This window comes from Thermobia domestica, chromosome 4, assembly GCF_964235325.1.
Source record: "Thermobia domestica chromosome 4, izTheDome1.hap1.1, whole genome shotgun sequence".
Lineage (NCBI taxonomy): Eukaryota > Metazoa > Arthropoda > Insecta > Zygentoma > Lepismatidae > Thermobia > Thermobia domestica.
The window spans coordinates 194,353,941-194,377,791 of NC_137457.1; the positions used below are offsets into that span (position 1 = coordinate 194,353,941).

Consider the following 23,851-nt stretch of genomic DNA (forward strand, 5'->3'; position numbering starts at 1 on the left):
AATAATAACAAAGCGGCAAAAATTGAACTGAAAATCCCTATATTAAACATACTCTATAGTTCGCAGTACTGCTCGAAAGGCAGCAGAGGTTTTAGCAGTTGGTTGTGTGTTAAACAAACTTCAACGTGTCTTTCCTTTTTCATAAGTACCCGCTCTGTAACGAAGAGAGAGAGGGGGAACTCTGATATCAAGGCACTGATAAGAACAAAGGTAGATCTAAAAGTCTAGTGTTGCAAGAACCTGTCCCGTTTTTAACTGAAAATTTTATGGTCACCCTACGCTATCGTTGAGGTCGAATTTCCCTTATTTAGCGACTTTATCCAAAATTGGCAACATTGACCCCACCGAACAACACCCCGTCATCTTGAGCCTAGCCAGCATAATAGTGGGACGTAAAACTTAAAGATTTCATTTCGAACAACACTCCCAGAAACCTACTGTTATACTATTCTCAAACCACCCTTTCGTACATTTCTCCCTATTCGAAAAAAAAAATGTAAATAGCAGTGTTCATACATAAATATGGAACTCAATTTCCCTGAATTTTCCAGGTTTTCCAGGTATTAATTTTGCAATTTCCAGGTCTAGTGGAAGAAACTAATAGTACGCGAACACATAAATTTTAAGAATACTATATTTATATATTTGAGAATGGCCACCCTTCTCCCCAATGAACGATTGCAATTAAATATTGAGTCAAAAGAAAATAAATAATTAAAATAAATAAAATTTAAGTTGAAAAATATTAAGTTCAGAAGCCTATTAAGGGAATTATATAATACTTTTGTTCCATACTTGAATACATTCAAAATATACAAAAAAATATTGGCTTGGGGAAGAAAAAAGGGCCCGCGAGATTTTAACTGATTCTTGTAGTACTCGACGACAGAAATAGATTACTGAAAGAATTTTCAAAATCGGCACAGGCAAACATGAAGAAAATCGCATTTTCAGGTACCGGTTCAAAATGGGAAGAAAAAAGGACAGCGAGATTTTAACTGATTCTTGTAGTACTCGACGAGAGAAATCGATTAGTGAAGGAATGTTCAAAATCGGCGCAGGCAAGCATAAAAAAAAATCACACTTTCATGTACCGGTTCAAAATGGGGAAGAAAAAAGGGCCCGCGAGATTTTAACTGATTCTTGTAGTACTCGACGACAGAAATAGATTACTGAAAGAATTTTCAAAATCGGCACAGGCAAACATGAAGAAAATCGCATTTTCAGGTACCGGTTCAAAATGGGAAGAAAAAAGGACCGCGAGATTTTAACTGATTCTTGTAGTACTCGTCGAGAGAAATCGACTAGTGAAGGAATTTTCAAAATCGGCGCAGGCAAGCATGAAAAAAATCGCACTTTCATGTACCGGTTCAAAATGGGGAAGAATAAAGGGCCCGCGAGATTTTAACTGGTTCTTGTAGTACTCAACGGGAGAAATCGGTTAGTGAAGGAATTTTCAAAATCGGCGCAGGCAAACATGGAGTAAATGGCATTTTCATGTACCGGTTCAAAATGGGGAAGGAACAAGGTCCCGCGAGTTTGAACCGCTACGATGTATGTTCACGAATGTGCCCGTCTTCTCAAATTTAGTTAATTACTGTGACACTTAAACATGTGACACAGAGTCACATTGTGGATGACTCTGCAATCGGCAACCACTGCACATATACTCCTCCCGCCCCACAGTTTGATTATTTCGATCCATTCCTCACGTGCTAACGGCATGGTTCAACATCTGCAAGAAAGAGGTAAATGTAACGTTCAATTGGCAATAGCTTTTCACCAAATTAAGCTGCATGAAATCTGATTGCATATTTGACATACTGAGAAAATTCTAGCCCGTGGCCATATGTATCACATATCCCACCAGTTCATAAAAATTTTGAACACAAAATTACGGTCGTCCGTGTGACGTACTCCCAAAAGGCCTAATGTGTATCACCCACCTCACATTCAATGAAACCACATCCGTGTAGAATTTAGAAAGGAACTTCTTATGATGTATACAGGATGTCTCAAACGTTCCCTGACATAGGGTAACTCTGTTATTATCAGAGTTACGACAAAATGTAAGAGGAAAAACATCTCGAAATATGACGTTTTCAATCTAAAGTGAACACTTTTTTAAAAAATCGGACAAGATGAATGTGCTGTATACTCTTTATGCACCCAATTTTAAATGAAAATGCAACGTTGTCATTTACCTGGACCCACGACATAAGTGAATGAAGTTACTGTTTGAAACGGGGGCTGGCCATCGACATGTTAGCGTAAAAGACAGTAACTTCACTCACTTCTGTTGTGGGTCCAGGTAAATGGCAACGTTGCATTTTCATTTCACATTGGGCGCATAGAGAGTGTACAGCGCAAACGGGTCATCCGATTTTAAAAATTCCTTCACTTTAGATTGAAAACATCATAATTGGATATGCTTTTCCCTCCAACATTCTGTTGTAACTCTGATAATAACAGAGTTACCCTATGTCAGGGGACTTTTGAGACACCCTGTATACCTTATTTAATGTATGTTTGATGTCACTATAACTGTAGTATAATTTAGTTTGTTTAAATTTACAATTTAATACAAGTAGATTCGGATTTACATGCGTAGGATTTTGTATGCATCTAACTAATGAATTCTTTTATATTTATGCTTAACTTAGTGACTTGGCTTTGGACTGCAACTGATTATTGTAACCCATTATTGCTTGAGAAGAAACAAGATATCCGAATCTTCATTTGGAGAAATCAAAGGTCTATTGGAAAGCTGGGGATTACAATCATTAATTTCTACATTTCAAGGTGCGTAGTAAATTATATATTGTGTTTATTGTTAAATTACTATTATTGGGTTTAGAATCAATGAAGCACTTCATGATATTTTATGGGGATCAAGATGGGTGCCGGATAGATAAGTATTTGAGCGTCAGGCTCTTATTTCTTTTCAATTTAATATTTAATCAATGATTATTTTTCTCCCTCATTATTCCACCAAATCGTATTCCAAGATCATATATCCATTTTTGTTCGATATATCCATATTTTTGATCTCTTTCATATTTCTATATTTTCGATTTTTGATATTGTTTATATTTCGATATTGCTGTATTTTTCGATATTTCGAACAAGTTTCGATAGTTTGTCGACATCGATTATATATATCTAAATTCGGATATCCCAAAGCCCTATCGAGCACCCCCCGAAATGAAGTTTTTGGCTATGGACCTGATTAGGGATGCGCACGAGACAAGACGAGACAATTTTTGTTACGAAATTCGAGACAAGATAGAGCTTTTCCAATAGAAAGGGATCCAGTTTTCGAGACGAGACAACTTTCGCGGCACCTTTTCGAGAGGAGACAACCTCAAATCTTTTCTCTTGCGCATCCCTAGACTTGATCATGAGTTATCAAAAAAAATGTTAATGAGAAATAACATGTAAATACAATATAGGTAGCTAAAACATTTTTGTTTTCATTCTTCAGTAATGCATTGTTATTAATCTCAGGGGGGGCGGTGGCTCAGTGGTAGAGCGTTCACCTCCGGTGCTTGGAGTCCCTGGTTCGATCCCAACTCGCGCCGTGTGGACTTTGTGGTGGACAAACACCTTGCTCGTGGGTTTTCTCGGGGTTCTCCCGTTTCCTCCCACTTTCTTCATTCCACCATTTCTCTCATTTCTCATTATCACCGTCTCCTTATCCTAACCGGCATAACCGTGGGACGTTAAACTTAAAGATTTCATTTTTTATTAATCTCAGCATTTTATAGTGTATTCTTAAGCTTAAGGTGATGTATAATTAAATTTTGAATTCAGTTAACTTATTTTGTTTCTCAGATTGTTTTTAAAATGTATGTACAAACGTTTATTTTCATTCTTGAGAGTTTAAAGTGACGTATAGTTATTAAACATAGTATTTAATATTGTACTCTTAACGTGGCAGTGATATACAGTTAACTTTTGAATTCAGTTAACATTTTTCTTTCTGAAATTGCTTTAAAAAGTATGTAAAAACGTTTTTATTTTCTTTCTTGAGTGCTAAAAGTGATGCAAAGTTATTAAGCTTACTACTTTATATTGTATTCTCAACCCTAAACTGATACACAGTGCGTTTTTGAATAAATTGTCAAGTTATTTGAGTGATGAACACTGGTAGAAAATCCCGACTACTACTGGAACATTTTGATTTTAAGGTGACGACTACTGGTGCAAGGATTTTAAAATATTGTTTTTCCTTCAAGGGCTACTCCTTTTTGAATTCTGACTACATGGTCACTATAGGAAGGATCAGTGAGTCTTTCCAACTATGGTACAGCTCCGACAGATTCACGATGCTCAGAGAAGAGACAAAATAGTATGTTTTCAAACTTAAAGTGAGAACCACTGGCGTTTTTACCTTGCTATGCAAAAGTAAGTGAGTACTCCAATGGGGTTCCAATGCGGTACCTAATTTCTGCATTTTAGATATATGGAAATACATGTCTCTAAAATGTAAAGAACTGATTTTTTTGGGGGGGGGGAATAAACTATAGGTATGTGGGGCTTGCATACTTGACGCTACAATTCGGAAATTGAATTAAAATATGACTAACGGCTATCAAGATGTTGTCAAATAAAGGGAGGACCAACACAGTTAAGGGGTTTTCGTGTTAGATGCTAAAATTTCCGAAATCGGTCATGGAAAGTTAATAAACACCAGTACCAATTTCATCTTAAAGTAATTAGATATCTTCATGGGGTGTTAGAACATCATGGAGTCTACCAAAATTAAATTTTAAAAGCTTTTGAAAATATAATCTGACATTTGTAAACAGTATTTGAAATATGTATTTACCCAAAACTTCCAGCTAGTACATCTAACATCTGGAGAAACACTGTGAAATAAAAGCTTGAAATTTCGGAAACAATTATTGGTCGCAACAAAATTTAATAAGATGGTACTTCTATGGGTTAAATCAGTACCTCAGTACAATTTCGATCGAAAGATTAGTTCAGTCCTAGGTTTTCTTCAGGCAATTCCAAGGGTTCATCGAGCTGTGCAAAAGAATGAAAATTCTCTGTCAATATCTAAGATAGTAACTAAGATATAAGGAATTATATATTTTATGACGTAAAAATAGAGATCTTTATGGATTTGTACTTTTGGGTCTTTCCTATAAGAAAAAAATTCAGAAAACTACTGTATATACCTTAATAGACAATTCAGTGGGCGGGGACACAGTAGCTTAGTGGTAGGGTATTTAACTAATCTTTTTTTTTTTGCAGAAACTATTGGAGTATTCACTTAACCCATAGAAATACGATCATACTTAATTCCCTATTTAATTTTAAAATTAAATAAAAGGAAATATTTCAGTGTAGCGACCCACGATTATGCATTTTAGTCTCAGGGAGATTATGATTAAAGCAAGTGAATGTTGTTGACAGAATTGATGGAATGCAAAGGTGGGAGGAAAGAGAGTACCTCGAGAAAACCCACGAATACGATGTCCACTACAAACTGACTTGGCCGTGGATCGAACCAAGAACCCAATACACCAGAGGTAAGCACTCTACCACTAAGCCACTGTGCCCCCGCCCATTTAATTGTCTATTAAGGTATATACGGTTGTTTTCTGAAATTTCTTCTTCTTACAGCAAATACTCAAAAGTACAAATCCATGTGGATCTCTATTTTTACGACGTCATAAAATACATAATTCCTTATATCTCGCTTGCTATATTAGATATTGACAAAAAATGTTCACTTTATTTCAGAGCCCGATGAACGCTTGGAATTGTCCAAAGAAAATTTAGAGCTGAATTAATCTTTCGATCGAAATTGTACTGACGAGTCTGAGGTACTCACTTAACCCATATAAGTACCATCTTATTTAACTTTTGTTAGGATCAATAATTGTTTTCTGAAATTTCAAGATGGTGTATGGTGTCTCTCTAGCTGCTAGATGTACTAGCTGGAAGTTTTAGGTAAATACATATTTCTAATACTCTTTACAAATGTCAAAATATATTTTCCAAAACTTTTAAAATTTAATCTTGGTAGACCCCATGATGTTCTTAAACTCCATGGAAATACCTAATTATTTTAAGATGAAACTGATACTGATGCTTATTAACTTTCCATGACCGGTTTCGGAAATTTTACCACCTAACGCGAAAACCCCATAACTGTATGGATCCTTTCTTTATTTGACAATATCTTGATAGTCATATTTTAATTAATTTTCTAAATTGTACTGTCTAATATGCAAGCTCCACGTACCTATGGTGTCGCTTTTTATTTCACCATATTTCGGTAACTGTTAGGCGTACCGACTTGCGGTTTCGGTAAACACACACCTCTAACGTTATTTAAAACGTTATTAAGACATATTTTAGAATATTTAGAAATGAGAGTTCTGCGAATATCATGACACCCGAAAACCACCATCAGGGCGTGTGTGTAGTGTATTTAATTGAAACTACTTTTGAGGTTGTTGTAAGCCCTCGTAATTACGTTTCCGAAACTGCACCACCTAGTACGCAAACCCCACACTTCTATGGTGTCGCTCTTTATTTTCCCATATCTCAATATCCCTAAGGCTTACCGAGTTGAGGTTTTCGGTAAACAAATGTCAGTTCCCTACATTTTAGAGACATACATTTCCACATATCTAAAAAATACAGACATTAGATACCCCATGGTACCTCGAACTAGAGACCTGCACGGGCCGGGCCTAGCCCGAGGCCCGAAGCCCGGCCCTGCCCGCGGGCCGGGCTTGGGCGGGCCGACTCTGCTATTTCTTTGGGCCGGGCCGGGCTTGGGCGGGCCGACACTGTTACTTCTTTGGGCCGGGCCGGGCTTGGGCTGGCCGACACTGATCGGGCCGGGCTGGGGCCGATCAATTGCAATTCTTTAATAATTATTGACTTTCGTTAAACGATAATTGGAATAAAGCCAAACGTTGAAGAAGTGTGTCCGTGAAAAATGTTACAAAGAATGCAATAGCTATTTACAGTTTGTGTTGCTTAGCGGCTCCACTTTCACTATAGACGATTGCAGGCATTATTGCGGTAAATTGAGCTCTGACCTTGACCTTCACTGAACTCAAAATATAAAAAGAAGGGGTGGGAATGTTTTGCCTGTCGCTAAACAATATTGCCATCTTCACTTTATGCTAAAAATCAATTAAGTTAGATTTTTGTTACAGGTAATGGAGATTTTGTTCTCTCGATGACAGGCAAAGTTCTAGGAGGGAACGGTGCCATTCGAAAGGCAAGCGTCAGGTTGTGAACCAGAGTTTAGAAAATGTTTCTGAGGGTTAGGTCAAATTTAGTACTAAATTTTGAGAAAGATTGGGGCTCGAGCTAATTTTTTAAAAAAATTATCGGGCCGGGGTTGGGCCAAAAACTTTTAAAATTTATCGGGCCCGGGCCGGGCTTGGGCCAAGAATTTTAAAAAGCTTATCGGGCCGGGCCGGGCCGGGCTCGGGCCGAAAATCTCCAAAACTTTTCGGGCCCGGGCTGGGCCGGGCCTAGGTACGTTCGGGCCGGATTGGGCTCGGGCCGAAAAATTCGGCCCATGCAGGTCTCTACCTCGAACACCATTGGGGTACCCACTTACTTTTGAATAGTAATACATTTTGAGTTGTTGTTCAGCATCAATAAACACTTCATAGTTTTTCTACGTGCAACCCAAAAGTCCATACCTGATCGAACAGATTTTGTCCATTTAATCTCAAAAATGTTAAGATACTTTGTATTGTTAAGTACAACCAAGCTAAGCACACTGAATTTAATATTTTAAATATTTTCTGATTTTTGTTTCAGGTATTTCGTGCATCAAAACAAAACCAGGATTCTGCTTGGAAGACAGTGAAAAGAAGCAGTGTAGGTTGTGGCTAAAAGTACGTCCTTTCTGAAGACAGACCCAATTGTATTTACATTCTTTTGTACGAATATATAACCCTAATAAAAATACTGTACTACAAATTATTATTTCTTTCTTCCATAAATTAGAATAAAATATTATCTCTGTTTAAAGAAAATGTTTGTTAGTGTTAAGTCATTTCAACTCTTTATATCTGTAATAAGAATATTATCCCTCGCAATATTTTTTATCTTTGTGCTATTATGATTGGATGAAGTAAAATTCTATACGAAGCACTATTATTTCAGACATGCATTAATAACTAATGTATTGTTCTGTATGTAAGGCAATGTGTATACTGAACATGTCTAGCGAAGGTGTTGTTTTAATATAGAATCTATAACTCAGCTTTTCAGTAGTCAACTTTATTGGGAATCCGAAGAAAGAAGTGTATATATATATATATATATATATATATATATATATATATATATATATATATATATATATATATAAGGTTGGACTAACCAACGTATGTGTTCGAATTCTGGACTAATCCAAATTATCCAGAGAAATCATTATATATTTCTTTGTTGATATTTCAGATGTGTCCTTTATCCAAGTCATATGAAACGGAGACTTCATACATCGCTATACTTTGTATGAACTATGTTCCGTATTTACTTAATCACTTTGTAACTTTCTCTAGGGTTGACAAGGCCGCAGGTGTCAATCGAATAGTTTAGTATTTCACTCATGTCACCTTGTGACTAAGGTACGTCCTGTCGGTATATATATGGTACTGGGTTCAATTAGCGATAAAATAGATTTTTAGCATTAAACAAATGTAAAAATCTACACGAAATGAGATACCATGATCTCTGACTTACGGATAACACCAAGCAACTAATGGTACTGAGTGTGATTGAGTTTACTATCTGGCTAAAATCAGTGTTCCTTTAGCTATACTTCTTTTCGTGCTCTGAATTGCAAAGATTGAAATAACCGTTTTAAATTATTGCATATATATCTTCTGAGTAATTCTGAGAATCATTGCTCTTTCTTTAAGCAATGTATGAGACTGTTAAACTGCTCGTTGCTTAAAATGTTGCACTAAGAAGGATGCATCCCGGAAAGTCCAAATTTGCAGAATGTCTAGAGCAGGGAAGGATAAATATGTTTAGTCGATGGCTGCACAACGCCTCCGCTGTCACCACGTTGTCACAGCGAATACAGCGGACGTTTAAGAATATTCTGCACTTACTATTAGGTATCTGCCTGGGAACTTTGGTGCAGCTACCCAGTCTCCTTCTTGGTGTCGCATTTTTAATGGCGAGTACTGAGTAGGAATCATCTTGTGAGCGAACACGTTTTCGGCTGTCAGTATACTTTTAATTATTGCGATATTAAAAAAAAATACCTGTTAATTAAAATGTACAGAGAAGTTATTTCTGGAAAATTCTATTCAGGCCTCTTGTGGTAACAACTGCACTTTAGAAGAAGATACTATTAAGGAAAAGAATGAGGTAAAATAATCTTTATATCGTACAAGCAATGGATGATAACAACTTAATAAATGATTGTACGTAAATCTTGTTTGAGTTTGAATATAGGATTGTATATGGCTGTGCATTTTGCATTATTATTGAAGTGCTGCAACTAACTAACTGCAAACCATATGATAAATTCTTACAGTAATATATCACATATTGATTTACTCTGTATGAAAACGAAAATAGTTTAACATATGGTTAACCTTCTTTGTGCCCATAATTTTAAAATTAACACTTGTGTCACTTTTCAACACTTGGCTTTGCAGTAGCTTTCCAACGAATTAGCAGGAAGCCCAAACTTACAGGACACCCTGCAGGTAAATACATTTCTTTTGACAGTTTCACTGCTCCAAACTAAGATTTGAAAAGTGTAGTATTGTTAATTTTATTATTATTGGCACAAAGGAGATCAACCACATTTTAAACTATTTTTGTTTCCATACAGAGAAAAACAATATGCAACAACATTACAGTAAGAATGTATCATGCATTTTGCAGTATGTTGTAGCACTTCAATAATGGTGCACTATACGTACAATCTAGATCCTGAATATGTCCAATCCATATATTACAACAAGGCAATACGTATGCGATACAGGTAAAATCCGTATATTTCATATGGACAATCTATAAGCTACATACATCCAATCCATACATTACATATGGCCAACCTGTACGCGACATACGTATAATCTATATGCTGCATGCAGACAGTCTATAAGCTACATATGTGCACTCTGTATGGTGCATACGGATATTCTGTATGCTGTATCGGGACAAGCTGTGTGCGACATAAGGAAAATCTGTATAATACATACGTACAATACGTATACTGTATCTAGTCGTACGTACGGGGCACAAGTACATTATAGATGCTGTCTCGGGATTGAACGCAAGAAACATACGTACAGAACGTATATTGCATACTTCTTGAAATTATGCTCCGTCCTGATAGTCAGTGAGTGTCGTCATTATTAACCGACATGCTACATACGATCCTGACGTCACAAAGCTAGATATCACCTCCGTATATACTTGTTACTGCAGATGACGTCACACGAATGACGTCATTGCACTTATGCAGACAGTACGTATAATACATACTTTTTCAGTTATACGTTTGCTGCAGGATGTTATATACGTTTGTACGTTAAGTCCAGAAACTACAGGAATTACGAATGTAACCTACGTTTTTAAGTATGCCACCTACATTTTTTTTCTCAGTGTGCTGTAATGAAGAAATTGGGGGAAACGTGAGAACCCCAAGAAAACCCACGCACATGGCGTTTCTCCACCACAAAACTCACTTGGCGCGAGCTGAAATAGAGCCTGGGACAACACACACCAGAGGTGAGCACTCTACCACTGAACCACCGTGGTCCCCGTTATTCTTCATGGCATAATTACTGATGTAAAAGAATTTTTGAAATTCTCAGATTCTTAATCTGCATGAAAATAAATTTGATGAATAATATTTCTTCTATCTGGATTTATTATACTTCCAAACTATGTTATGCATAAGTATCGGAAGTCTAATAGAACGGCTCTGCATGTTGACAGATATCAGACGAAAAGCGGCAAGAGATATTGAAAAGGATTTTCCGGAATAGATTTAGCGTCCTAAGAATAGGTTCCATCTCCTCCGTCAATCTTCTATATAACTCGAAAGTGATAGAGATCGACTACTTGCGGGTCATAAACCAAGAACTGTAATAGTTAGCGACAAGCGGGATTAGGGAATTGATTCAACGTCCCTCGAAAATGTACCATTTCTACCCCTATCTTTCTATTAAAACCGGAACTGGTAGAAATTTACTACTACTTCCAGTTTCAATATTGATTTTCATAGAGCAAAGACGATAAGATATATCGAAAAGCAGTTTTCTGTGGACTCCATTCAGCACCCCAAGAATAGGTTCCATGCCCGTCTCCTCCAACAACCTTCTATTTAAACCGTGAGTGGTAAAAATCGACCACAACCAGTTTCAACATTAATGGCCATAAATCAAAGACGGAAATAACTAGCGACGAGAGGATTTGGGAAATCGATTCAACGTCAAGAAAATTTACCACCTCTATCCCTATCTCACTATTAAAACCGGAAGTGGTAAAAATTTACTACTACTTCCGGCTTCAATATTGATTTTCATCGAATAAAAACTGTCAGAGAGCTCGAGAAGTTTTCGGGAATTCAAACGACGTCTCAAAAATAAGCTCCCTTTCTTTCGTTAACCCTGTATTGAAATCAGAAGTGGTAGGAATAAACCGTTTTCGGTTTTAACATTGATCGCCATAAAAATAAATTGGTAGTAGATAGCGACAGTTTTCGAAAATCGATTGAGCATCTCAAGAAAAATACCATCTTCACCTATCTCTCTCTACTGAAACCGGAAATGGTAAAACAATTTCACTCTTTTAGTTTCAATATTGATCCCCATAGCTCCATAGAGCTCCCCCGGACCTATGTGGATAGCATACGTGTCTTTGGCGCAGGAGACCCGGGTTCGATTTCCGGCAGGAACGCGTGTGGTTCGTATTCCCTCGCTGTAGGTCCACGTCTCATATAACTTCGCTGCTGAACGGTACGCTAAGCTGAAATCAAACAAAAACCAAATCCATAGCTCCATAGAGCAAAATCGATAAGTGATATCAAGAAACATTTTTTATTATTATTAATGTTAACCCACGATTTTCTTCTGTCCCACCAGGCGAATATCACCAGGATGATATACTTCCCACATATGCTCTGCCTGATTTCCACTTTTCCTTGTCTTTGTTATTAATGTTTCGGTATAAAATGGACTTTCGGCTCCATCTGACATTTCGTTTTCTAAGATAAATATTAATTAATACATCTAAATTTACTCGTCAGTTGTGTGTGTGTTTCTAACACACCAGCGGTCTATTTCTCAAAACTACTCGTCTTGTAATTTTTTTTTTTTTTTTTTTTTGAGAATCCATCAAATATCATGAAGTAGAAATACTAGAATAATAGTAAAAATTCATTTCTAAGTATTATTGCTGACATTTTTAATTTGCCGCTTTTTAATAAAATATACAAGTGTAAAATATTTGATTTTGAGAAGTATCACACTTGTATTACAAGACTAGTAGTTTTGAGACGTAGGCCCCTGTAGTTTCAAGTTTGATTTTTAAAAAAGGCAAAGAATTGGGTTCTCGATACCACTCAAAACGCAGATATATAAATAAAATATATATAGTAAAAGAATCGTACGCTCTTTATTTTTACCCATTTCTAGATTTATTAGACAATTTTGATACGAATATACTTAATAGACAGTAAGTACCAGCATTTAGTATATCGTTCGTTTTAACTAAGACTTCTCTTTGATCTATATATAAATTTTTCTCAGTTGATGCAACAAATAAGTGAGTTTCCTTTACGCTGTACAGTTCGAAACTAATTTTATAAGATGAACAGACTTCCCTCACTTGAAAACAACATAGACAGATTTTCTGAAACTTTCGTATGTTGTTAGCTGCAATATGCCTGTACAAGTAACTATTCACTGAGATGTTTATGTAGAATCAAGGACAGGGGTGTAGCCAAGGGGGGCCCATCGGGGCCAGGTCCCCCCAAATGGTTTCCTGCCCCTTCCCCAAATGACCAGCTTTTAAAACATCATAGTAAAATTATCTCGCGTCATTCATTAAAAGTAACAAATTTTATTGACAATTAATAATTTACGGTAAAATAGTATGGAGAAATATTGTTTTTTCCATACCGATCGAAAAATAGTATAGTATCTCTTCCTTATACCGATCGAAAAATAGGACAGTTTTTTGTGACAGCAGATTACACAATTTACTGCGATTTATATTTGACAGTTTGAGGACAAACGTTTTAACAAGGTAATACAAATACAGCCATAAAACAAAGGTACTAAACTGATTTGTAAGTACAGTATATTTTTATATGCTTTAAGAAGTGTTTTAAAAGACATAGACGATATAAAATTTGGTGAGAAACAATGTTTTTATTCAATTTGGATCTTTTATTTCTACTCAGTGTAATAAAATAATTTGTTTTTTATTTTTAGTCACGAATAATAAATAAGTATTTTTGTCAGGAAACCGTAAAGAAATAAAGTGAAATTTCAAAGAAAATCAATCTTGTGTAGATAGGTTCTGTATACAAGGTCTTCAATTTAAATATAAAGGTAAGCAAGAAAAGTTCTGTCGCTTTTTCACCTACCACCTTCGAACATATATGTCACCTAACCTGGAAGATCAAAAATAGTCCCCATCAGCATCAACGACCTTCTGAAAACGTTCTGGAAGGCCATGGAATCCATCGCGGTAGAACTTGGTGGGCCGTGAAACGAAGAAGGTACGAGGTGCATTTTGGACTTTTACTAGGGATTTGAACTGGCGTCCTCTAAGGTGATTGTCCAAAGAATGGAACAGGTAATAATCGGACGGTGCAATACCCGGAGAATATAGTGGTTGCAATATTGTTTCCCATCCAAGGCGGAGAATGTTGTCCTGAGACATCCTAGCCACGTGGGACTTAGCGTTGTCCCGTAAACGAGGACCCATTTGCAATTCAGAAGTGATGGCTCCAGAGTTTTGAGTTTTTGTTGAGCACAGCTCAACTGCTGACACTACACAGTTGCACTGATACTCTGACCAGCTGGTAGCAGTTCCCGATGCCTGATGCACCAAACACACAGAAGGACCTTCTTCTGGTACAGTGCTGGTTTCGGCTGTTTTGAAATCGGGTCATGGGATGCTAACCAATGATGAGGGCGCCGTGGAGCTTCATATAGGACTCATTTTTTATCACATGTCAACGCCCTATCCAGAAATGGCTCCGAAACAGTAAATAAACCCATGCGACTTCTGTCTTCTGGCCCGGAGTCAAAACATGTGAGACACAACTTGTAGTGCTTCCCAACTTGATGGATGTGCTGCCGAATGGTTTCTCCACACACTGAATTGTAATCCCAGTTCCTCTTTGTATATGTGTTGGTCTTCTGGTATGTTGTGTTTTCGGGTGTTTCGTCATCGTCCTTAAACTTGTTAAACCATCGCTGCACTGTCCGCGTCGTCACGACACCCTCACCAAAGGCCTGGCATATCTTCTGTCCCGTTACAGCGGCGTTTGACCTCCATTTGAAATCGTTCAGCATACATGCTCTTATGACGCTCTGTGGATGTCCCATGTTCCCTCTGTCTTTATGTAAGTTCACTGTGTATCTGAATTGCCAGAATCAGGTAGTATGTTGGATATACCCACACCAACAACTGACATTCGCCGTATCTCCACTCAAATTCAACTCCCGGTGTAAGGTCCAATTGAACACAGACCTTCACGAAAAGGGACAAAACTTTCTTGGTTACCTTTACAGTTATGCACAAAAGTATAGCGTTTGGTCCCAGGCAGTAGTTCTTGATTAAGCATAATAAAAACTATCTTGAATATAATTTATGGGTAATAATATTATTAATAATAATAATAATAATAATAATAATAATAATAATAATAATAATAATAAGCTAAAATAGTGTTTTTAGTTTTCCAGAAGGAAACCAAATTTTCTTTTCTTTCAGGCCTCAAAAACACTAGCAGCAGTACATTTTTTTTTGGCTTTGTACATTGTAGCTGGCCCCCCCTCAAAAACGACGGGTCCCTCCTACACAAACCTGCTGGCTACACCCCTGATCAAGGAAATCTTTACGATCTATGAAGAGAGAGAAAACAGACATTGCTCTTGTTATCTGCTGTCAACCTACATTCCATCGGTTTCTTTTTCTCCGCGGACAACCCTAAGTTCACGCACGTGACCTAGCGGGGGCAGAGAATGAAAGAAATCTACCTGGTTAGCTTCCTACTTGCTGTTCTGCACTGTTGCAAAATGCAGCCAATATCTTAAACAGCTTTTAAATGGAAGAAAATTAATTTTTAATTAGCGTGCTCTAATATTACCTTAGCAAGAAAAAGCAAAAATGAACATGCAATATTAATACTAACAAGCATTTGGCCGAATTTTGAACTTTATAAAATAAATAGTTTTCATAAAATTTTGGAAAGAAATATGCCATGTTATTATATAGGGAAATCTTATCGCATTCCTAGTGTTGGACACAGCCTTAAGAACACAGCACACACAATAATAATAATAATAATAATAATAATAATAATAATAATAATAATAATAATAATAATAATAATAATAATAATAATAATAATAATAATAATAATAATAATAATAGTAATAATAATAATAATAATAATAATAATAATAATAATAATAATAATAATAATAATAGTTCTGTGCACCGGACTCCAGGATATGGATTCGATGTATTTTGTTACACCGAATCCAAATTTCGAAACTCGAGAATGATTGATATTGTGAATTTTGTTTTATGGTCTCAAAATATGTGTCCTCCCTATCCAAAATCGCTCTAGCTTTCAACCCATAAAAATTTGACACAATCGATCGTCCTGGCATTTCGAAATTTGGATTCTGTGAATCAAAATACATCGAATTCACACCCTGTCGTCCGCTGCTTAGAATTTTTCGTGTATTGTTGTATTACTCGTATTTTCCCTATCCAAAATCGCTAAAGTTTTTCGCCCATAAAAAAAAATCATCGATCGTCCTGAGGTTTCGAGATTTGGATATTGTATAATAAAATACATCGAATCCATATCCTGGAGTCTGGTGCACAGAACTTATATGTTTTGTGCATGTGGCTGTATAATATATAACTAATATACTACTAATAACTTACATAATTATAATGTATTTTGTGATTTATTTCCAGGGATTCAAATTTATTTTTGGATCTTCATCTTGAATATATTTAAATATTTCAATGAGAAGGAGAGACAGCGTGTGGCTTCATTAACCCTCAATCGACGAAGAAGTAATCCAGATGGATGTGTGGATTCTGAAGACTATGACAGATTTACAGAAGTTGAGTGATTTTTGAGCTACATTCCTGAGGCACCCGACGTTGGAATATTTCTTCCATTCAAGACAAAGTACTTAATCAATGTATCCAGGTGGCTCTCACTAACTTCTTATGAATGAAAAAGCCAATGAAGGCGTTTCAAATTAGATGTGATTAGCAAGAATTATTAAGAAAACTTAGATTTTTAACATAAATTTTTCAAGGTTAAAAATATATTTTGTACAAAATACATAGGCCTTCAGAGCACAACACAAGAGAATGAGGAGCAATTGCCAAAGATGTAAAAAAAAAAAAAAAAAAAAGTTTGTTTGGTTTACCTTAAGTACATGCTAAATTTAATACTGTCTTTTACATTATGAGAGTTATTTACAATATCTAGACACAAACCTTTTAAAGCTCAGAAAGGAACATCAAGTGGATATCTTAAAGAAAAAATGTGTACAAAACGGAAGAAGTGTAATTGAGTCTCTTTCCTCCTGAACCAGAAGATTAGTGTCATCAAAAGCGCTAAAAATTTGCTAAAGATTTGTAATAGTTGATAGATAGGTCCAATAAATTCAACAGACATTAGTGAAGTTAGACTCAAGTTCAGGGAAGATGTTTATCCAGGATGATAGGACATATTCACGATACAAATCATCGCTTAAGTGATTAGTTACTTAACACGTCGCACACTCGGTGGAAGACTGTTACTAGTCAAAAATACACATTTTGGGGAAAATGAATTTTAAAGTTTGTTATTCTCTCTCTGCAATGCATGGGTCTGAATAAGCACTGTAGTTATTGAAATATATTCTAATACTAGTTGTGAGTCATGTTTAGGGCAAGTATTTTCGTATTGTTGTTGTTGATTTTGAGTTTAACGCCCCTTTCAGCAGCGAGGCTATATGAGATGGGACCTCCTGATTAACGTGAAATCTGAATCACATGTGTTCCCGCCGAGAATCGAACCCGAATCTCCCACGCCAAAAGCGTGCATGCTAACTGCTTACCCACCAAGGAGCTCTTATTTTCGTACACGATGGATGTGAGGGAGAAGACAATATTTGCAGTTGTAACCCTATTCTTCCTTCATAATCAAAGTAATTTAAAGTTATACCACATTTAAGTAGTAGTTTTATGCTACAGTTTCTCCGATTGTATTTTCTTTGCAATATTACACGCTCTGCATGCTTTGCAAATCAGTAGTGTCCATAAAATTACAGACCATTGGACACAAAAAAGAAACGTTGTTTGTGCGAAACTAAAAATAATGCTGTTTTGTGGCTAAATTACAATGCTTTATAATAATTTTCCTACTTGGTAGCAATTAATAATTCCCAAACAGCAAAATCATTGTGAAGCACTGTAATTTAGCTACAAAATAGTTTTCTGTTTGGTTCTAAGAAACGTTCGATGGATTATTGCCTTCTTCAATTCAATCATTCTATTATGATGTCTTTTCTTATTATAGACTTGATGCTTATCTGTCATAAATTTTGAATTATGGTATAATTACATCAGTTGTAAGGTAATTTATCTGAAAGTCATAAGCTGTAAAGGAATTAATTGGTATTTTACAGTAAAAACATTTAAAGTACTAAACTTGCCTTACAATTTAGACACTGGTTACGCCTGGCAATGATATCGCTTCCTAACAGCGAATGTTTATTTGACATTCGTAACACTAAGTAACTGAACACATTGTTTTCGTGTCGTACAGTTGCGTACAGTTGATGAGAAAATGACTGTGGTTATAATTGAAATGAAGTTTAATTCATTCCTAGCTCAACGCACACCTCAAAATTAAAAAGATGCTGAAGGTAATGTGAAGCATATCCACAAATGGAAGAAGTAAGGCGGAAAATGAAACCTGAGTTAAAGAATAGATATAATTATAAATGTACACATAATGAAAGAAGAAAAAGTATTCGAGAATTAAAACAAAATCAAAATTTTGATTTGATTTAGGACGCTACTTCATTTTTATTACATTTGCGTGCTTCTCATGTAGGGTAATAAAAAAAAAAACTATAATATGCGTAAAGGGTTACCATGTGAAATGCAAAATAAAAGTATTTTAGCGAAATTGGTAATTTTGTACCCTAGACTTAGAATGGCGCAGGGTTCAAACACCTAAAATTTTTCCCTGTTAATTTTGTATTGGTTTGGTCTACATATGTAATGGTCAAGTAGATGAAGCCATCGGCTAATTTTATTTGTTACTCTAACTGACAATTACGTATGATCCATACATGGAAAAGAAAAGAGAACTGCAGTACTTAGACTTGGCATTCTTGTATTCCAAATCGAAGATTTTATTTACATTAAACTTGTGTTGTGAACACCAAATACTCTGTAATAAACTGCATTTATAACAGAAAAAAGATATTGTGCGAAACGCTAACTTCAAAATACCAACATAGGTGCACTACAGCAGTATGAAAACCGTAAGCTTCAAAATGACTTATAGGAACGAAGTACGGAACCATATTCATCATTTCAAATCGCACTTTTTCCATAAAATATTGGAGTGCGTTTTAAGTGTGTTTGTGATGGACTAACTTTAGATTCACAAACAAGTCTTCTTCGCTTGTCGCATGTAAAATGTCGCTTTTACTTTCCAGAGAATCCAATAGATTAATTCAAATAATTTGTAGCTTTTTCTGCAGAACAAATGTAGTATTAATATATATATATATATATATATATATATATATATATATATATATATATATATATATATATATATATATATATATATATATATATTAGTCCAAGCATCGGGGCTTAAAAATTGAGTTCGAAGGGTAAATCATGTAACAATTTGGCATCCGATATTTTTGAATATATACCCATCACTGATCACAAAAATGCCGGATGCCAGAAAAACACCTCACGGGAGGGAAGGGGGAGAGGGAGAAAGCGGAAATTTTAGCCGTTTCTATTATTCACTGTATCTCCGTAAGCATTGGAGCTAGAGCATCCATACATTTTTCACTTTGTTTGTCTAATTGTCTTCCACTACAATTTAATCCTAGTGCATTTTTGAGCTATATATAATGGTTTTCTTGTTATTTTCATTTTTACTCAGTTTTGGTTGAGCGTGACGTCAGTTTTTTTAGCCAGAGATTGTTTACAAGATGAAATTCGGAAAAAATGTTTCCTCTAAAAGTTTTTCGTCATTTTATGCTCTTTCAAAAATATATATTTATATTAATGTAGGGCTAATAGTGCCTGAATTATAAGCGACTTTACTCTGTCGTGTGCGAAAATGATCACGCGCTTCCCAAAAGTTACCTTCCCACAAACGGTAGATATTAGCAGCTGATGATGATTAATATATATAATCTTGTCTGCCTGCAAGTATATAATCCTAATGATTAAGTCTCTCTATAATCTAATTAAAAATATCCATTTTCAATATCTGTTGAGGGGCTTTTCGGAAAATAACCCGTTTCAAAACAAAATTTCTCTGAAGAATGAATAGAAAGCTTTCTCTAGTACACACTATGAGAAACTCTCCAAATCTGTTTCTTTATACGTGTCTCTGATACCTTCTAAAACATGTACAAACATGTAGCTTTCTATTCATTTTTCTGAAAAGACCTTGTTTCGACAAGGGCTGATTTTGCTACAAGTCCTTCGATTATGTACTGCAACGATACTGAGCGAAATACAGCAGGAACCAGATTTCAAAATTGCCTTCAAGGGAGAATCGTGAACAATTTGCCATCCACGTTTTCTATATATTACCATCTTTCCCTCTTAATACTTACTGTAGTGGTAAGAAAAAAAGGCAAAAATAAGATAAACCTAACAAATTTTATAAATGACCAGTTTTTAAACTGTTAAATCTTATTTACAGAAGAAGCATTTGCCTATTATTAAGATTGTTTACAGTTGGTACAATACAATACATCTATAAGAAACGTAATAGTAGGAAACTATATACTTAAGAAATATCTACTCAAGAGAACAAATTATTTGATTTCTAGAATTAGTTCTCAATAATATGATGCCACTCTTGTATAAAGGTAACCAAGAAAGTTCTATCGCTTTTCTACCCACCACTTTTGAACATTGATATGTCTCCTAAGACGTACCTGGAAGATCAAAAATAGTCTCCATCAACATCTACAACCTTTCGGAAACGTTCTGGAAGGCCATGAATTTCATCGCGGTGAACCTAGTGGGCCGTGAAGAGAAGAAAGTATCAAGTGCATTTTTCACATCTACTAGGGATTTGAACTGGCGCTCTCTAAGGTGATTGTCCAAGAAATGGAACAGCTGATAATCGGACGGTGCAATGTCCGAGCAGTATGGTGGATGCAATAGTGTTTCCCATCCAAGGCATAGAATGGTGTTCCAGATCATCCTAGCCACGTAGGGCTTAGCGTTGTCCTGTAACGGGAGGCCTCTTTGCGATTCAGAAGTGCTGGCTCCAAAGTTTTGAGTTTTTCTTGAACATGACTCAACTGCTGACAGTACGAAGTCGCATTGATGCTCTGACCAGCTGGAAGTAGTTTCTGATGCACGATGAGGTGAACAGTCCACCAAACACACAGGAGGACCTTCTCCTGATTCAGTGCTAGTTTCGGTTGTTTTGGAACCGGCTCATGGGATGCTAACCAATGATGACGGCGCCGTGGAGCTTCGTACAGGTCCCACTTCTCACTACATGTAAACAACCTGTCCAGAAATGGCTCCTTCCTCAGAGGAGACAGCAAAGAAACACAGGTGTCTATTCGCGTTGCCTTCTGGCTCACAGTCAAATCATGTTGGCCCATCGACCAAGTTGTTGGAGGTGCTGCCAAATGTTTTTTCTACTCACACTGAACTGTAGTCTTAGTTCCTCATATGTCTGGCCACTGTTCGCCTCAATTGCTGCCTGAAGATATTCATTGTGTACATGTGTTGCTCTTCCGGCAAGTAGTGCGTCTTCGAGTGTTTCGTCACCGTCTTTAAACTTGTTAACCCACCACTGCACTGTCCGCATAGTCACAGGCACCTTCACCAAAGGTTTGGCATATTTTTCGCCCCGCTGCGGGGGAGTTTGATCCCAGTTTGAACTCGTTCAGCATACACGTCCTTATGACGCTCTGTGGAGGTCCCATGTTCACTCTATCCTTACGCAAGTTCACGGTGTAACCGAACTGCTACAACCAGGTAGTATATTGGATGTACCCACTCCAACAACTGGCGTTCGCCTTATCTGCATTCGCATTCAACTTACGGTGTGAGGACCAATTGAACACAGACCTCCACAAAACACGACAGAACTTTCTTGGATACTTTTATGTCTCGAAGAAGATAAACAAATTTGTGATGTTTTCAATGCATCATTCAGTCTTCTTCATCACTCTGTCATCAAGTGATTAATTTTTACACTCGCTTGGACAACTGCACATTGGAGTGCACATCAAACCGTGATTCTCACATTTGCATTTCAAACATACACACTCAAGTTTCTGACAGATACACATGGTAATCTCTAAACAAGCCTTGAGAATATATTCGAGTATTTTCAAAACTGGCTTCAGAATTTGGTCCTCCAAGTACCATCCTGAGTCTTCTGGTCATGGTAGATCAATCTCACCATTTCCCAAATTGCTGTTTGGTAATGGAATCTCTTTATATGTTGTTTCAGAGCATTACTAGTTGGAGGTAATTTCTCCATTTTGCATTTTCCTAAAGGTAGGAGCCTAGCTTCATCACAGATCTTCTCACTAACCTTGAGGAGCTTAGTGAGAAACAGTTCTGTAGTTTCAATAGCGTTTGCTGATAAAGGAATCTGTCCTAAGGAAAATAAAAGCTCTGAAAACACTCGAAGATATTCCCAAGGATTCTTTAGAGAATACTATGTGTAGCTGTCAGAAACTTGAGTGTGTAAGTTTGAAATGCAAATGTAAGAATCGCGGTTTCTTGTGCACTCAAACGTGTACTTGTCTGAGCGAGTGTAAAAATTCAATATCAGATAATGAACAGAGTGAAGAAGAAGACTGAATAATGCATTAAAAACATCACAAATTTCTTTATCTTTTTAGGATATAAGAGTGGAATAAGATTATTGAGAACTAATTCTAGAAATCAAATAAATTGTTCTCTTGAGTAGATATTTCTTAAGTATATAGTTTCCTGTTTCTTATTATAGATGTATTGTATTGTACCAGCTGTAAACAATCTTAATAATAGGCAAGTGCTTCTTCTGTAAATAAGATTTAACAGTTTAAACGTTAAAAAGCGTGGATGGCTAATTGTTTATGATTATCTCTTGAAGGGAATTCTTGAATCTGGTTCCTGCTCTATTTCACTCAGTATCATTGTAGTACATAAATTGAAGGACTTGTAGCAAAAACAACCCTTGTCGAAACAAGATTTTTTTTCCAGAAAAATGAATGAATGAGAGACTTAATCATTAGGATTATATACCTGCAGGCAGACAAGATTATATATATTAAAATCATTATCTACCATTTGTGGGAAGGTAACTTTTGGGAAGCACGTGATCAGTTTCGCACACGACAGAATAAAATCGTTTATAACTCAGGTACTATTAGTCCTACACTAATATAAATATACATTTTCTGAAAGAGCATAAAATGACGAAAAACTTTTAGAGGAAACATTTTCACTAATTCCATCTTGTAAAGAACCTGTGGCTAAAAAAATAACTTCACGCGCAACCGAAACTGTGTAAAAATGAAGATAAGAAGAAAACCATTATATATAGCTCAAAATTGCACTAGAATTAAATTGTAGAAGACAATTAGGCAAACAAAATGAAAAAAGTTTGGATGCTCTAGCTCCAATGGTTACGGAGATACAGTGAATAATAGAAACGGCTAAAATTTCGGCTTTCTCCCTCTCTTCCTTCCCTCCTGTGAGGTGTTTTTCCTGGCATCCAGCATTTTTGTGATAAGTGATTGGTATATATTCAAAATATCGGGTGCCAAATTGTTACATGATTTGCCCTTAAACTCGAAAAGGAGAGCACTTTTGTCAAATTGATGCCTAGACTACATTAATCTATATATTAAAATGCTAGGTTTATATGTTTGTCTCCAAAGAAAAGTTTATATGTTTGTCTCCAATCTTTTCGACAATGAGATCTCGAAAACCATAACTGCTACAAAGGTGCCGTTTTCGCTGGTCGATTCCAAATGTTGTGTAGATTGTCCAATTTTAATTGAATATTTTGAAAAACGTGGTCGTTATTTCTTTATTACATTTTTTCGGGGTACACTGGAAGTGCTAAAATTGTAAAAATGTTAAACATCATATCCTATGTGTTATACATTCCAACACAACATAGTTGTATACAGTGTGGCATATCTCTCAGGCGCTTATTTCATGGCCAAATTATAATGAAAAACGAAGGATAACCATTTCTCCAGTCTAAGAAGGGAACTTTTTCTGGTGCCACGAGAGAAATATGGAACGAGACAATCGTCAATTGATTTGTGTTACTGAACACGAAAATCCATAGGCAGGAAAAACCCTCGATCGCAACCGTTCCGTACCCATG

General features: G+C 36.2%; 1 protein-coding gene across 4 annotated transcripts in view; it reads left to right on the top strand.

The window, feature by feature from the left end:
* Positions 1–18,655, top strand: part of LOC145683423 (uncharacterized) — a 275,918-nt gene extending 257,263 nt beyond the window's left edge. For all 4 annotated transcript variants that reach the window (XM_081754756.1, XM_081754759.1, XM_081754758.1 and 1 more), the window contains one exon: positions 16,195–18,655. In XM_081754756.1, coding sequence (XP_081610882.1) covers positions 16,195–16,355 — 161 coding nt within the window. In that variant the 3' untranslated portion in view covers positions 16,356–18,655. The remainder of the gene's footprint in view (positions 1–16,194) is intronic.
* Positions 18,656–23,851: the final 5,196 nt, after the last annotated feature.